The sequence below is a fragment of the Quercus suber genome, unplaced genomic scaffold (genome assembly GCF_002906115.3).
Source record: "Quercus suber isolate HL8 unplaced genomic scaffold, Cork oak 2.0 scaffold_713, whole genome shotgun sequence".
NCBI classification, from domain to species: domain Eukaryota; kingdom Viridiplantae; phylum Streptophyta; class Magnoliopsida; order Fagales; family Fagaceae; genus Quercus; species Quercus suber.
In genome coordinates this window covers 239,798-254,970 of record NW_027070154.1, presented here as the reverse complement: position 1 = coordinate 254,970, position 15,173 = coordinate 239,798, and the positions used below count along the sequence as shown (strand labels likewise).

At 34.3% G+C, this 15,173-nt stretch overlaps 2 protein-coding genes across 3 annotated transcripts; both read right to left on the bottom strand.

Moving 5' to 3' along the window:
* Window positions 1-3,618: 3,618 nt before the first annotated feature.
* Window positions 3,619-8,871, bottom strand: LOC111984141 (U-box domain-containing protein 44). Its single transcript, XM_024015768.2, has 4 exons — window positions 8,447-8,871; window positions 6,774-8,056; window positions 5,892-6,210; window positions 3,619-5,406 (listed from the first exon to the last, which is right to left on the bottom strand). The coding sequence occupies exons 2-4, from the start codon at window positions 8,004-8,006 to the stop codon at window positions 3,911-3,913; spliced, it is 3,048 nt and encodes a 1,015-aa protein (XP_023871536.2). The 5' UTR covers window positions 8,007-8,056; window positions 8,447-8,871; the 3' UTR covers window positions 3,619-3,910.
* Window positions 8,872-10,100: 1,229 nt separating this feature from the next.
* LOC111984138 (uncharacterized) lies at window positions 10,101-13,383 on the bottom strand. 2 transcript variants are annotated; one of them, XM_024015765.2, is made up of 4 exons: window positions 13,256-13,383; window positions 12,975-13,119; window positions 11,276-11,391; window positions 10,101-10,399 (listed from the first exon to the last, which is right to left on the bottom strand). In XM_024015765.2, exons 2-3 carry the CDS (start codon window positions 13,101-13,103, stop codon window positions 11,290-11,292), a joined length of 231 nt encoding a protein of 76 aa, XP_023871533.2. In that variant the 5' UTR covers window positions 13,104-13,119; window positions 13,256-13,383; the 3' UTR covers window positions 10,101-10,399; window positions 11,276-11,289. The 2 variants fall into 2 exon arrangements, with proteins under 2 accessions (XP_023871533.2, XP_065622593.1); XM_065766521.1 differs by having other exon boundaries at window positions 13,251-13,375.
* Window positions 13,384-15,173: the final 1,790 nt, after the last annotated feature.

Sequence of the window (15,173 nt, the reverse complement as noted above, 5' to 3'; positions counted from 1 at the left end):
CTTCTCGATCTGTTACTATGTGTTCTAGGGGAGAGTATTGCAGGGCAACTTCTTGGGGGATGTGGTATTTTTCCTTAAAAGCCTCTATTTTGGTAGGAGAGTCCACCAAATACTTAAACCTACCCATTTTAAACATATTAAAGGGGAACCACCGAAAGTGATAACTAGAGAAATAAGAATTTGAGGGCCGAGGAGATTGGCCGAGAAGGAAAAGAAAGGTTTAAAGAAATTAAAACTTACGGAACTAAGGTGTGTAATGATCCTTGAAATCTTTAGAAAAACTCTCAAAGATTTTTGGGAAAATAGGTATGGTAAGCTTAATGACTTAGCAGGCTTTGTGTGTTTGAACGCTGGAGATTACTGGAAAGCTTGAAAGTTCGAAAAATGAGAGAAAAATTGTTTCACTCAAGGCTTTATATAGAAGGCAACAATGAGTGGGAATTATCCCGCCCAAACCCCAAGAAAAATATCAGCTGTCAGATTAATGCCTCACCGTCAGATGTAAGGGACATAACGCCACCTAGGGCAATTAATGACGCTTCGCTGGCTCCGAAACGTCATTAGAAATTATGAAGCGCATAAAACTATACTCCCACACGTGTAAACTCAGGGATTTTGATATTCCTAACCCTTGAATTTGAAACAAATCAAAACCCCACTTTTTCTCCTCGGGTGCGAGGAAAAAACTGGAATTTTGAGGGGCTATTGTAGGGATAAAGGTCTAAATTTATATATTAGACCTTGGGCCTTATCTAGGGATGTGGGCACGTCCGAGGAAGAGTAAGTAATTAAGAGAGGCCCCAAGTTTAAAGTTACATAAGGAAGGAACGGAGGAGGACAATCCGAGGAGGAACTCCTTCTCGGATATGATGAATACTGATCAAATCTACATTTCAACAATCTAGGTGACCTTCCAGGAGGTTTCCATGATAAGGGTGAGCCTCATGCATGAGCAGGAGCAATAAGAACTCAAAAATATCTAAAGGAAAAGCTGTTACCATCATATTAAATGCACTGCAGCTACTTTTCTGGCCGCATTTATGTGGAGAAAACCCCTGAACAGTTCAGTCTCATCTACCACAACTCACAAAAAGCCAAAGAGGATGTCTGACGGGACATGCACTCAAGTGAAGGCTTAAATGATTAACAAGTGTAGGATCAAGATAGTCTGAAAGGAACTATATAATCTGAGAGACCTCCCATGAGAAGGTGGGAGAAAAAAAGAGTAGCAATCAATGTTGTATTTGTAAACAGTTATATTGAATTATACTCAGAATCGTCTCCTCAGACAGTGAATTTACCCAGTCCTATGTGTCTTGTTCTTGCTTAATCATCTTTTGAACTCATACTAGCCTTTATTAAATTCACTAGGGCTTAGTTCTTTAACCCACTCTCTACAAATTTATTACATTGGGCTCACTGGGCCATCATCCCATTCATCTTGGGCTTGGGCCGCAAATTGTGTCCCTACAAAAAGAAATTAGGAAAATATAATATATAGGAACAATAATTACAAAAATATGGACTACTTCAAAAAAGAATACTATCAATAAAAAAAAACATTAAAAAAATTAAATTATATATTTGTAAAAATAGAGTTTGAAATTACTTTTAAAAATTATTTAATTTTTAATGAGAACAAATTTTCTACAATAAAATTTAAAAAATAAATTATTTAATACACAACATCTCAACATAATTATATATTCTCATATATTGTGTGGTTTAGTAACATGTATAAACTAAAATTTCTCACCATGCATCCCGTAATATTGCTAATCCAAGGCTCAATATAAAAGAAATTGGGAAGTAAGTTGTGTGATATTAAAGGTTCATTCCCCTTACCCCCGTGTGTGTGTATTGGTTTGCTGTTTCTCAAAAAAAAGAATCAAGTGGGTTAGTCCCACATCGGTTGTCTAGGTGTCTGTCTTCCCCTTTAAAGCCTTCACAACGTACTCAAGAGTTACCGGCTTTTGTGTACGTTGAGTTGTGTGATATTAAAGGTTCATTCCCCTTACCCCGTGTGTGTGTGTGTATTGGTTTGCTGTTTCTCAAAAAAAACAAAGGGCTTTCATGTACATGAGCAAATCTAAGACAATAACATATTAACATCCAGCAATGTTAAAACTCTAGTCCAAATAAGTAGGCTATCAATGATTAACCAATAAGACAACATAATTTTATCCAAAATATATATATATATATATATTAGACAACATAATGCATAAAATTTTACAGATATATAAAACTAGTCAATAGGTTCATTAAAAAAAAAAAAAAAATCCACATCCTTAAAATTCTAAACGCTATGAACTCATTTTAATTTCAATCACTCCCGCAATGCATCTACTTTCTCCCCACCATCCAAAACGAGGGCTTTTGTTAGCTTTCCCAGAAAATATGTATACTCAAGAGATTTTGTAGTCTCTTTCTTACAATTTAAATCTCTGCATCAATATTGTCCAATGCAGGACCTACTCGTTCGATGATAAACCGTATTTTCCTTGGTAAATTGAAGCATATGATCTGTAGCTAGTACCATTTATAAAAATTTATAGAGATCTGACTTCATTTGTGGAGATTTTAGCATATTAATATTTTGATCATATGAAATTATTTGTTTTTTGAACAAAATCATATGAAATTATTGTTTACATGATGAAACCCAAAAAATTATTGCCTATAATTTTCCTTGATGGTTTGTTTTCTCATGCTCTCGATCATAGTGGATTTGGGGCGTGATAGTTTTACCTGAAATTGAATCAATAGCATGTTGAATATCACACATAGGGGATAATTCTAACAAGTCGTTTGGGAGGAGGGAAATGAATTTTTATCCAAAATATATATATATATATATATTAGACAACATAATGCATAAAATTTTACAGATATATAAAACTAGTCAATAGGTTCATTAAAAAAAAAAAAAAAATCCACATCCTTAAAATTCTAAACGCTATGAACTCATTTTAATTTCAATCACTCCCGCAATGCATCTACTTTCTCCCCACCATCCAAAACGAGGGCTTTTGTTAGCTTTCCCAGAAAATATGTATACTCAAGAGATTTTGTAGTCTCTTTCTTACAATTTAAATCTCTGCATCAATATTGTCCAATGCAGGACCTACTAGTTCGATGATAAACCGTATTTTCCTTGGTAAATTGAAGCATATGATCTGTAGCTAGTACCATTTATAAAAATTTATAGAGATCTGACTTCATTTGTGGAGATTTTAGCATATTAATATTTTGATCATATGAAATTATTTGTTTTTTGAACAAAATCATATGAAATTATTGTTTACATGATGAAACCCAAAAAATTATTGCCTATAATTTTCCTTGATGGTTTGTTTTCTCATGCTCTCGATCATAGTGGATTTGGGGCGTGATAGTTTTACCTGAAATTGAATCAATAGCATGTTGAATATCACACATAGGGGATAATTCTAACAAGTCGTTTGGGAGGAGGGAAATGAATGAAAAATAGGACAATATGAAAAGCAGGACTAATGGGTTTTAAAATACAAAATTAATCATGTGTTCCAATAAATTTTTTATAATTATAACCGATTCCTCTTACAATTTATGTGTTGGGAGTGATACAAAGAAGGGTGAACGGAAGAAATTATAACATAACCAAGACAATATAAAATTAAAGTTCGAAGACAACCTAGAAGCAGGTGGTCCATTATTGTACATTTGTTTGTATGAAGGCACAAATTGAAAGAAGACAACAAAACTGTCAATGGAGGGGTATAAAGAAAGAAAGAAAGAAAATTGAGACAACAAAACTATATGAACGAGAATGATTTTGAGGATTTACTGAATATCCAGTTCTTTGGAAAAGCCAAAAGCTGTATTAAAATTGAAGCAAACACTATATTGATCCCAATAAATAAAATTTTCACCCAAATAGACCTGGAACAAGACATGTGGACGATCTAGAATAGCGTTCAAGGAGGGTCAAGATTTTGGCAGCTTTCCTTCCTTGGCGGCCTTCCTCGTGGACATTCCTGCCGGTCATACCAACAAGAAGTAACCTTGCTGTTGATCCATAATGTTCCACCATTTCTTTTGACACAAAAACTTTCTCCAAGAGTCCTAAAGCCTCCTCCTTTAGATAATCTTCCCCCCACGTCAAAGTCTCTAATATAGGTTTTATAGCATCACAGTCATGCAAGACAGTGGCCCCTCTCTGAGGAGAGCCTTCCATAACTAGAGTGGAAAGAGTCCGAATTGCTTCATAAGCAGTTTCATGCACCCCTCCATGTAAGAGCCTTACCAAGTCAGGTAAAGCATTTGCTTCCAACAAACAGAATGAAGCTGTCACACTGCAAATACCACCATGTGCTGGGCATAAAGGATGGCGTGATGGTTGGAAGCACCAGCAACTAGTTGATTTGGTTACAGCAGTGAGCTTTGGACTGCTAGTGGAAAGATTGCCAATGAGTGCTGCTGCTAATGCCTTAGCTGTTTCTGAACCAGCCCTGAGAAAGTTTACAAGCATAGGGTACACTCCTCGTTCAACCAAAATACGCTGTGACTCAAGATTTGTGGGATCTGAAAACCTGAAGAGTGCATTTAGAGCATTTTCTTTTGCTTCCTTGGTTCCAGTTCTTAAAATGTTTAAGATTGCATCAATTCCATCCAATTCGATTAACTTCATGGTGAGTGATCTTTCTGATTTTGGTAGGTTGACTAATAGACCTGCAGCAGCCATCTGTACATCACCCTTATCATCATTCTCAAGAAACCCCACTAAGGCCTCCAGCCTTCTTGGCTTGAGAAGGTATTCCACAACTCCTTCTGGCTCTTGCTTTGAGAAGAGGAAGAGCAAATTGATAGCAATCTCCCGAATTTCAGAGTCAGAGTCATCAAGAAGTGGAAGCACTAGAGATACGCCATTGGCAGTGAGAACTGCCTTCTTAACCAACCCTGCTTCAAACCTGCAAATTCCAAGAAGTGCATTCAAGGCAGGCCTCCGGACATTGTGGGCTGAGTTAGGCTTCTGTTGCAAAGCTAACAAATTGGTGATGATTGGTTCTAACTCAAGTTGGGTCCCTTTTTCATCAACGAAAAATTTAATTCCATCATCCTCAGAACAAAGTTTCTCAAGTATTTCAGAGCATTTCACAACAATAATTGAGCGCACACTGGGAGAGAACATTAGTTTCAGAACAAGTGGAACCCCACCTGCAGCAGCAATTAACTCTTTATTGGCATGGCAACCTGATAATTTAACCAGGGCTGATAAGGCTAACTCTTTTGATTCAAAGCTTCTGGATGCCATATCAAGCAAAGGAGGTATAACCCCTTCCTCGCCAAGGAGCTTCAAATTCAGATCAACTAATTCTGTATTAACAATTGTTCTCACCATTTGTATCTTTGAAGGCTCTGGCCCTGAAAAAATTCAGAATGATTAAATTACGTGACAAACCTTCATTCAAAAGATTGAAGTCATTCAGACACAGCAGCTTCATTGTGAAGAGTACAAACGGAATAACTCATATCATATATACCATAGAGAATAAGAAAATTTGTAGGAACAGTTCTCTGTACACATAGAGAATAGGATAACAAGGGGAGTGTCTGTATGTCCCATGAAATGAAATTTATCAATGGTCTCATGCATCATATAGCATATCAAAAATTGATTACCATTACATACTATGGGAAGAATGAAATAATATATTGCGGAATTTGTGGTAATCTGCTGCTTTCGCTAGATGACAATTCTCTATTATTTCTTTGCACAAGTGGTAGAATCTTCACAACCATGAATCACAAACATGAAATCAATAAGTGATGTCAATTTTTTTCTTTCTAATAAGCAACAAACAAAAACATCTAATTTCTAGGCCTTTAAAGTAAATGGATCCTATTACCTTGAACTATGCGATCAATAAGTGGTTTATACCAGCCGGCCTTAGCAGCACAAGAAATGGTTTCCTCATTTATCTCAAATAAATTCATCAAGATTCTTTCTGCAATCTCTGCTGACTCCCTAATGGGACCCTTTAACAGGGTAACAAGAAAAAGAATCGCACTGCATTGCTGAGAGAGTTTCCTGCAAACAGACACATTCCATCCAGATCTCTCTTGCAGCAACTCGTGTAGTAATTCAACCGCAGCCTTTGAGATGCTTGAGTCACGCCCCAGGCAAGGAATAATGTGATCCCATCCCTGGGATTCAAACACTTTTTCCTATAAATTTGATTAAACTAGTCAATTTAGAATATTGTGAAGCATTTAAGTTATTCACTTACCCATTCTTTTTTGATAATTTAAAATTCAAATAGGTTTTTTCAGGTATGAAGTTTTTTATGACAAGGAGAAAGAACAAAAAATCTCACTAGGACTCAGGCTCAAAAATCTATACAGTATCAAATCTTGTACAATCCACTTAGCAGGAATTTCAAATTCCTTTTCTGGATATATTTAACACAAAATGAGATTCTATCCTTATATTTGTACCAAAAAATAATAATAATAATAATAACAGAAGAAAATGTATACGAAAGTTTTCAAGAGGGTTTTTTAGAGATCAATACAAATTAGATGAAAATCTTCTTTCCCATGAACTTATCAGTACTAATCCAAATTGTCAAAAATAGAGGTGCATGCTCTAACAAAACAAGCACAAGAAAAAAAACAATATAAAGAATAAAAAGGGCAGCCTGCTTCTCTGCACACTAAGAAATGCTTCGTTCCTTTCTCTCTCTTTTGTTTTTCCTTTTCAATTTACATGGTATATGAAAGCTGCTTACCTTATTTCTTGCATGCCCTTCTACAACATCCTTCAGGGTAATTAAAATCTTTCTCTTCACATCTTTGTTGCGTGAGCTCCCAAGTATGGAGATTATAATATCAGTAAGCCCTCCAACAGAAATCCAGTCCTTGTTAATAGAACTCTCCTTCATAAGATCCTGCATTTGGCTCAGGGCCTCTTCCACAGACGAGTCCATACCTGATAATAACTTTGCCTTGGAACAACGTATCTTCAGGCAGTAATTAAGTTCTCGCCACTCCTCTATTGATTGTCTAAGTGGAAGGTTAGACCTTAGAGAGGTGTCTTCAAGAACCTCACCTGTTTCTGGGTCAGTTCTCTCCCCACTGTCTAACCAAGCCTCAATGGCAGCTCGCTCACATGTAGTACCAGTGCAAAGGCTAACGGGATCAACCATCAAAGTTCCACTTATTCGACAATAAAAAGAATTAAGTGGTCGGATATTCTCTTCCCTCTCATCATATCGCTCTATAACCTGAAACCTTTGGAGATACTGCTTTTTGACTTCTTCATAATCCCTTGCAGCATCAGCCCGAGAGAGCAGCTCAATAATCTGGTCCAAGAAGAGTACTTCAGCTCTTTCTTTCCTGTTGGCAGCTTCTTCTTTTTCCCTTCTGAAGCTGGCTAGCTCTTTGCTTATCTGAGAGGGCTCAACAGGCACCCCAACTGCCCTTGCTATTTCTTCAAGCATGTCATTTGCGAAACCCTGATCTAGTTTCTGGTCCCTAAGACCTTGGTCTAACCTGTCAACAATTTGGAGCTGAGAATGTGAAGTCTCAAATTCAACTCTTTGCATCTCATTCTGTAACCTATCCACCTGATCAGATATCCTTGATAGGACTTCAGTATTTGCAAGGGATAATGCAGCCAAAGACTTTCCAATGTCCCTTGTTACTTCTTGTACCTCCTTGACAATGTGTCTGCACTTGACCAGTAAGTAGAAGGGGGCTCGACTTTTGTACTTCTCAACCAAATTATTTGCCTTTTTAACATCTGCTTCAAGAGACTCCAGAGCAAGCCTTGCAGCTTGAGAATCATTTAATTCTTGAAGCTGCAGTTCCTTTAAGACTGGTTCAATGTCAAACAAATGCTTTGCCAGAACCTTGAAACTCTCCTTCTCAAAAAGAACATCCTTTGCAGCAAGAGCTGTTTTGATGACCTGGTTTGTCAGCACGGCCAAGATGGTCCCTATAGGTATGAGCTCCAAAGCCATTATAAACTATATTCATGCACCCAGCAACTTGGATATAAACCTCCACAAACCTTCATTAAAAATTTAGAGGGGAAAATTCACAACTAAGTCTCAACCTCAATATAATAATATTCACATAAGAATTTCTACTGTTAAAGCTGAAAAATAAACAAACATAACTCGAGTGAATTTTTATAAGATTAAAAAAAAAAAAGGTAACTATACAAATTAAACTAGTTGGCATAAACAGAGTTCTGAAATTTCAAATAAAACTTAACTATTGGAAATCATGATGCTCTGCTTGGTACCCGACAAAGGGTCTATAGAATTCAAAAAGGTATTAAGGAACAAAATTTAAGGTAACCATAAAAATAAAAAAAGACAGACTCAACTGAATATGTTCCAAGCAGGAAAAGTACAAAAGAAAGAAAAACTGATAACATGGGTGAGTAAAAATTTACCTGTACAAAGCGAGAGAGCTTGAAATGTTGTTTGGTTTGTATCTTAGAATTGAAACCTCGGTTGTAGTAGCAGTTGCCAGTCTATAATATTGCCATTGTCGTGTACGGAAGGAGACGACTTGAGCAAGTCAAGATTTTCTTCTCCCATGAGTCTTACAGAGAAATTTCAGTCTCTTATTATTATTATTATAATTGCTAGTTGTTTAGAGCTTATGGACGCGGTTTGGACAGACTCAAAAGCGAGTGTATGAAGGCAAATATATTTTGCTGAGAAATTTCTATGTGGAGGCCCAGCCCCTATCAGTACTTACCTTTTTTCCATGAAAATTGTTTCTTGTTTTTCCTTTTACGAGGGTCTTGATAGTTACAGTTAATTTGACCGTCAGTTTTTCTATTTTTCCTGTCTTTTTTTTTTCTTCTTCTTTTTAAAGAAAGGGTGAGATAAAGATAAGGTTGAGGTTCAACCCTTTAAAAGGGCCAGAATGATTTCAGTTTTCAAATGGTTGGTATGGTATTTAACGATTAGTCAAAGCCTGAAAAATAAATTGGACATGAAAAAGATTGGACCCAGATTGGTATGTTAAATTATTGCACTTCCTAGCAGATATCGGCTTTTTATATAATTTTATGCCTGATGGAATCATGGAATTATGTTAAATGCAATGGTTCCACTTGACATTCATACTAGTTCCAGTTCTGATACATCTTGTCCGCGTCTGTGTTCATTCTTTATTTTGCATTTAACGGACTGGCTCTCTTCCTCATGCTGCTTATGACCATAGTTTATTATGAATTGATTTTTTTTTTTTTCTATATTATGTTTCGTAAAATACACTAACATCTAATAAAATTCATAAATATATATTTATTAAAAAATTTGGAATATATTCAACTAATAATTAATTTAATTATCACTTATGTAATAAAGTTAACTAAATAAATCAAATTAACAATGTATACTTTCAAATTGATTGAACTCAAAGCTAATAGTGCATGACATATGAGCCAAAATTAATTTTATTTTCATCATCTTACCTATTAAATTCTATCTAATTTAATGTTATCATTTATATATATATATATATATTTTTTTTTTCTTTTGTTCTTTTATTTTAATAATTTTTTCTTAGCATTCTAGCCTCTTAGAATTATAAAAATAATAACAAATATAAAAAATAATTATATTGTCATTCAATGCCTTCTTCAGAACCTAGAAAAGAAATTTGTAGACACGAAAGTGACGTAAGTGCATAGTCCATATTTTGTAGGGGGGCGAGGGTGGGAAGGAACCCTCATGGATATGTTATTCTTTGGGTTCAATCAAGCAGCCTAATAATTTTGAGACAAAATTTAACTGTAAAATTAGTTGTAACTTTAGGCTACAACCTTACTCAATATTATTTTATTAGAGGTAAATTTTGACAAATCCACTATTAAATTACATATTCTTCTTGTATCTTCCATACTTGCAAAATTCCAAAAAATTAAGTATTAATTGCTATGTTATCAATAAATTGTTTAAATTATAAGTTTTTGTTGTTTAAAATTATGCATAAAATATAAACTTATAAACCATATAATATATAATATATAATTGATACAAAATTTGACATTTGTATTAAGAACGTAAAGAACATGCAATTCAACGGTTAGATTTTCAAAATATATAGTAATGTTTATTTTATTGAGTAAAATTGTAGTTTTAAATTACAACCAGCTTTGTAATTAAACTTTGTCCATAATTTTGTATTAAAAACAAGTCTAACAGCTTGCTGAACTCAAATAAAAATACAAATTTTAACCAAAAAAAAAAAGAAAAACCAACACTACATACTTTAATTGTGCCAAATCCCTTACAACATACCCCGTACAAACTTTACCGGTAGGGATATCCCTTCCTCGACCCAACACTTTCCTACGTTTGCTCTGCACGGGCCGGGGAGTGTGTCAATCCTGTTTGAAAATGAAATTCAACAACCATTTGATTGATTCAAAGTTTGATAAAAGTGACAGCTGTTAGTTGAGCTTTCAAATGGCCACACAGAGATGAACAATTTCAGCTAACTCTTTTTTTTTTTTTTTTGATACTTAGAGTTAACTCTGATGCTAAAAAAGAAAACAAGGTACAAATACACCCACTCAAACACATATTTTCAGTTTTTAAACAATATTACAAGTATTTTCATACATTTTTTTTCACTTACACATATTTCTACACATGTTTTCAAGCAACAAACCACATGTGCCAAACACCCCATTCTCAAAAGAGAGCATGCATATGACAAGTCACATCAAAATGTTTTCCAGTTGCAAATGGAACCCAACAAGAGACATCACATCTTGTATCCATTGGTCACTTGAAATCTGTGTTTCTATAGTTTCACAGTTAGCTCCCCAGGTCACCCGGCTACAAGCTTTGTTACAAAAAATGGTCCAGTTTCATTCATCTAGCTTCAGCATTAAATTAAGATCTTTAAGGCAAACAGATTCAAAATGTACATTATCTTACAAATGCACAGGGCACAATGGAGATAAATATGTCACATTATGCAAAAAATAAGGCAATGATGTAAGTTCAGCCAGCTTGAATTGTACATAAATCATTAAAGAAGTATTCCACTATGTCAGTTAGCCTTACCTATTATGAAGATACCATGTCCAAGCTTTTAAAAAATAAATAAGGATAAATGGGGTTTAAAGAAACATTATTCATATAAAAACGATTATTTTGAGTATGAGTCCCACGATGTTCATTTCTGCATATTACATACAACTTGATATTTCAAAAGCAGTACTAAATACCACCAAAAACCTACAAGGATCACTTACACCCCTAAAGAACATCAACGGATGTTATTCTTACGAGCCAGCTCACGAGCCATCTCCCTTAATTCTTCCGGTGATGGAGGCCTTTCAGCCTCTGGGGGATATACAACATAAGATCGCTTCACCAAAAAAAAAATGCATTATTTAGAGCTTTAACAATAGATCAAGACAATAATCCATACCAAAAATAAAAATGATAAGTATAAAGCAATAAAAACAAAATCTCCACATGACAATAATATAGGTCATAATACTTACAGCCAATAGCCATTTTTTTATTGATAAGTTACACATGCACCCAGTAAGTCCTGAACCTACGACCTTGCCCTCTCCCTAGAACTTATAAGTGGAGGAGGTGCCAGTTAAGCTAGTGCTCAAATTAGATAATAAATTAGACACATTATGAAAACAAACAATTGGAAATATATTCAGTTATTTTATTGGTATGTTATTGGATCACTCACCAATTTTATAAAAAATAAAAATAAAAATTCAACTTTTCAAACTACATATGAAATTCCAGCCTTGATAGAAGTGATCAAATCAAATTCATACACAAGCCCATTTCTTAAAGAGCAGTTTTCTTCTTCTTCTTCTTCCTTTTGTGTGTGTGTGTGTAGAAATATCTTACATGATTTACATCTATCACCCTAGGATATTGAAAATTGATATTCTTTGTGAAGCCTACACAATATGTAGTGTGCAGTGACACTATCCTGGATGCAAGAAATCTCCTGCTTATGTGGCCAACAGACATGTAACATATTACCTTTCATACTAGCTTCCACCAATCTAATAAGCTCATTTGCTCACCAGTTTGAAACACTCATTTATATTATTCCAGGAGAAATGGTTGTTGGTGTTAGAAACTTCTTTGAGGTTTAAGAGACTGTTGTTTTTCCAAATTAAAGCAATAGAAAACATAATAGGCTCATTCTTTCACCGAAGATATTCGTAAACGATCTTATGAGATGTCATGAAAGACAATCATATTTTTGCAGTAATAATAACTCAAAGATGATTAAAAAATCTATGCTACAATATTACCATCGATGACACTCAACAAATAAATTTCTATTGTCCGGCATCTTTTTGCATTCACACCAATTCTATAGTGAAGGCAATCATGAAATCACTCCACACCCACAAACTCACAATTGCAAAATACTAAAATTATAATAAATAAATAAAACAAAGACTCAAAATAATGGATGTCCCCCACACTACCCAATCAAGCATTTCTTTTCTTTTCTTGGGGGTGGGGATGAATAGATCATATAATGCTACAGACACAAGATTTTTCACAAAATTTTTCACAGTAGTTGAGTTAGCCGGTTTTAATTGATTATCATTTGGGCCAAGCATTGACATCACTTTTATCATCTACAATTCACAACTTGCCAACTCAGTAGTAGTGAAATATTTTGTGAAAATTGTTGTGAGCCTAAACACATTGAAATAGGTCAATTCAAATTCTTGCAATATGCAAAACCAAAACAAAAACTTCTAATCTGGGAAAGTAAACAGCTCCATGTTTCATATAACTGACAAGTAATTTAAGATAAAAGGGCATTTCCGAAACAACACCCCTAACTGAATTCACAACAAACTAATTCAAATTGTGATCCATATATAGGAAAAATAAAATTTCAAAACAAAGAATTATAGTCCAAAGGGGGAGAGAGAGAGAGAGAGAGATTACGTTTCCCATGAATTTCTGGAGATTCTTGGTGTTGTTAGCGAAAGTGTACATAAGAACAATGGGAATGGTCACATAAACCCCGAACTTCGCAATCTCCAGAATTCCCTTCGAAGTTCCCAAAGATGACATCTTTTTTTTTTGCTCCCTAAAGACAACAAAATCAATAATTTCATCAAACAATACAAGACCCAGAAAAGAAAAAAACCCATCTTTGGCTGCGAAAGAAAATAGCGAGAGTGCAAAATTTAGAAGGGAAAGAAGGAGACTTGTGGTTACTTTACCTGTGGAGATGAGGAAAGTACGGCTTTTGAACAAAATCAAAATGCTTCCTTTTTCAGCTCTCAAATCTCAATATTGTAATTTGCAAAGTGTAAATCAGATTTTTTTATCTATTCTATTTCTAGCTGGAATCGGCGGCCTTATCCCCAATCTGAGTTAAATTTGCAGAAAATGTTTGGGCTCAACTTTCCAAAGTTGTGGGCTATAAATTTTTTTAATGAAAGTGGGCTAAAAGATAGTTTGCACCAGTTTGGGCCATGAATAGCTCAGCCCAAATATTAGTTTGCACCAGTGGGCTGTATTAAACAAAACAAGCAAATCTTTGCCCCTCACTCTTTGATTAGGTCTTCCTCTCACTGATCTTCAGCAGAAAATTCACAAGCTTTTTAAATATAAAATAATAATAAATTTTTTTTTTTTGTTTCACTGATCTACACGATATGGTTTTTTTTTTTTTTTCCACTTGACTTCATTGTTTATTTCGGTCACTTTTGGGTTGAAATAATTCATGTTGACATTTTTTTTTTTTTTATTCTTGATAGTGTGGTTCCGTGGTATTCTATTGAATATTTTTTTGGTTATTTGGTATTTTGTACTATCTTCAATATAAAACTAGATTTAGTTGTTGTGTATGGTGTGAACAGAAATTGCAATTTAATTTTGTAATTTTTTTTTTAAAAAGTAAAAATTTGTGTACTAACCAAACACCGAAAAATGTTTTCCTAGGTATTTTTAGAAATACGATGAAACACCTAAAAACAAATTTTTTTCTAGTCAAAAAATATTTTATGTTAGAAATAAACCGTTTGTTTCAAAGAAAAAGAAGAAGGAACAAGAAGAAATGGGGTAATTCTACATTACCCTCTTTTTTTAGGAGAGTATGATACCTACAAGTAGGTAAACTGTTATATCAGGTTATCAAAACATCACATTTAATGGTTTCATTGTTACGTTGAGTTGTAACAACGTCACAACATCACATGTCATCGTACTTTTGTCACATTTGGTGGATAGCTTATTTTCTTCTCACATTTTGACAATTCCATCATCACATTTGGCAAACTAACATCACATATGACTATATTTTTGTTACATTTGATGGTTCTCTTATTTTTTTACTCACATTTAATGATTTCATCGTCACATTAAGGGTATGTTTGGTTGGGGTTGAAAACAAGGAGGATGAAAATAGGGAAAGAAAAATAAGGTGAAAAATGGCATTTTCCACTGTTTGGTTGAGGAGAGAAAACAAGAGAGACCAAAAATAAGGGGAAAAATTTTCCCTCTAGGCCCACCTTTTTTTATCCTCCTAATTTGGGAGGAAAATGAGGAGAGAAAAATGCTGAAAGATACACTTTACATAAATACCCTCAATTTAAGTTGTATTTTTTTTTTCTTTCTTTTCTCTTCCCTAGGCAACAACGTTGCCCTTTTTTCATTTTTCTTTTTTGGGCAACAACGTTGCCAGTAAAGTTGCCCTTTTTTTTTCTTCTTTTCTTTTTTCTTTTTCTAGGCAATTACGTTGCTAGTTGTCACTTTTTTTTTTCTTTGGGCATTAACATTGCCTCTTTTTTTTTTTCTTTTGATTTTTTAGGGCTTGGGCATGATAGTTTATTTACAGGATATGATTTTTTTTTGGAACATGTTTTTTATTTTTATAAAAAATTTTGGGTGATTGCTCTTTTTTGTGTGGTTATTTGTCAATTTTTTTTTTTTTAATTTGGCATTATTATTTAACAATGATATATGAGTAAATTTATTCAAACTCATTTTTTCATCCCTCCATTTTTTCACTCCCAACCAAACAAAAAGGAAAGAAAATAAAATCTTCTCTATCCTCCCACAATTTTCTATTCTCCCACTTTTCCACCCCCTTCAACCAAACGGACCCTAAATAGTACCAACATCATATATGAGTCA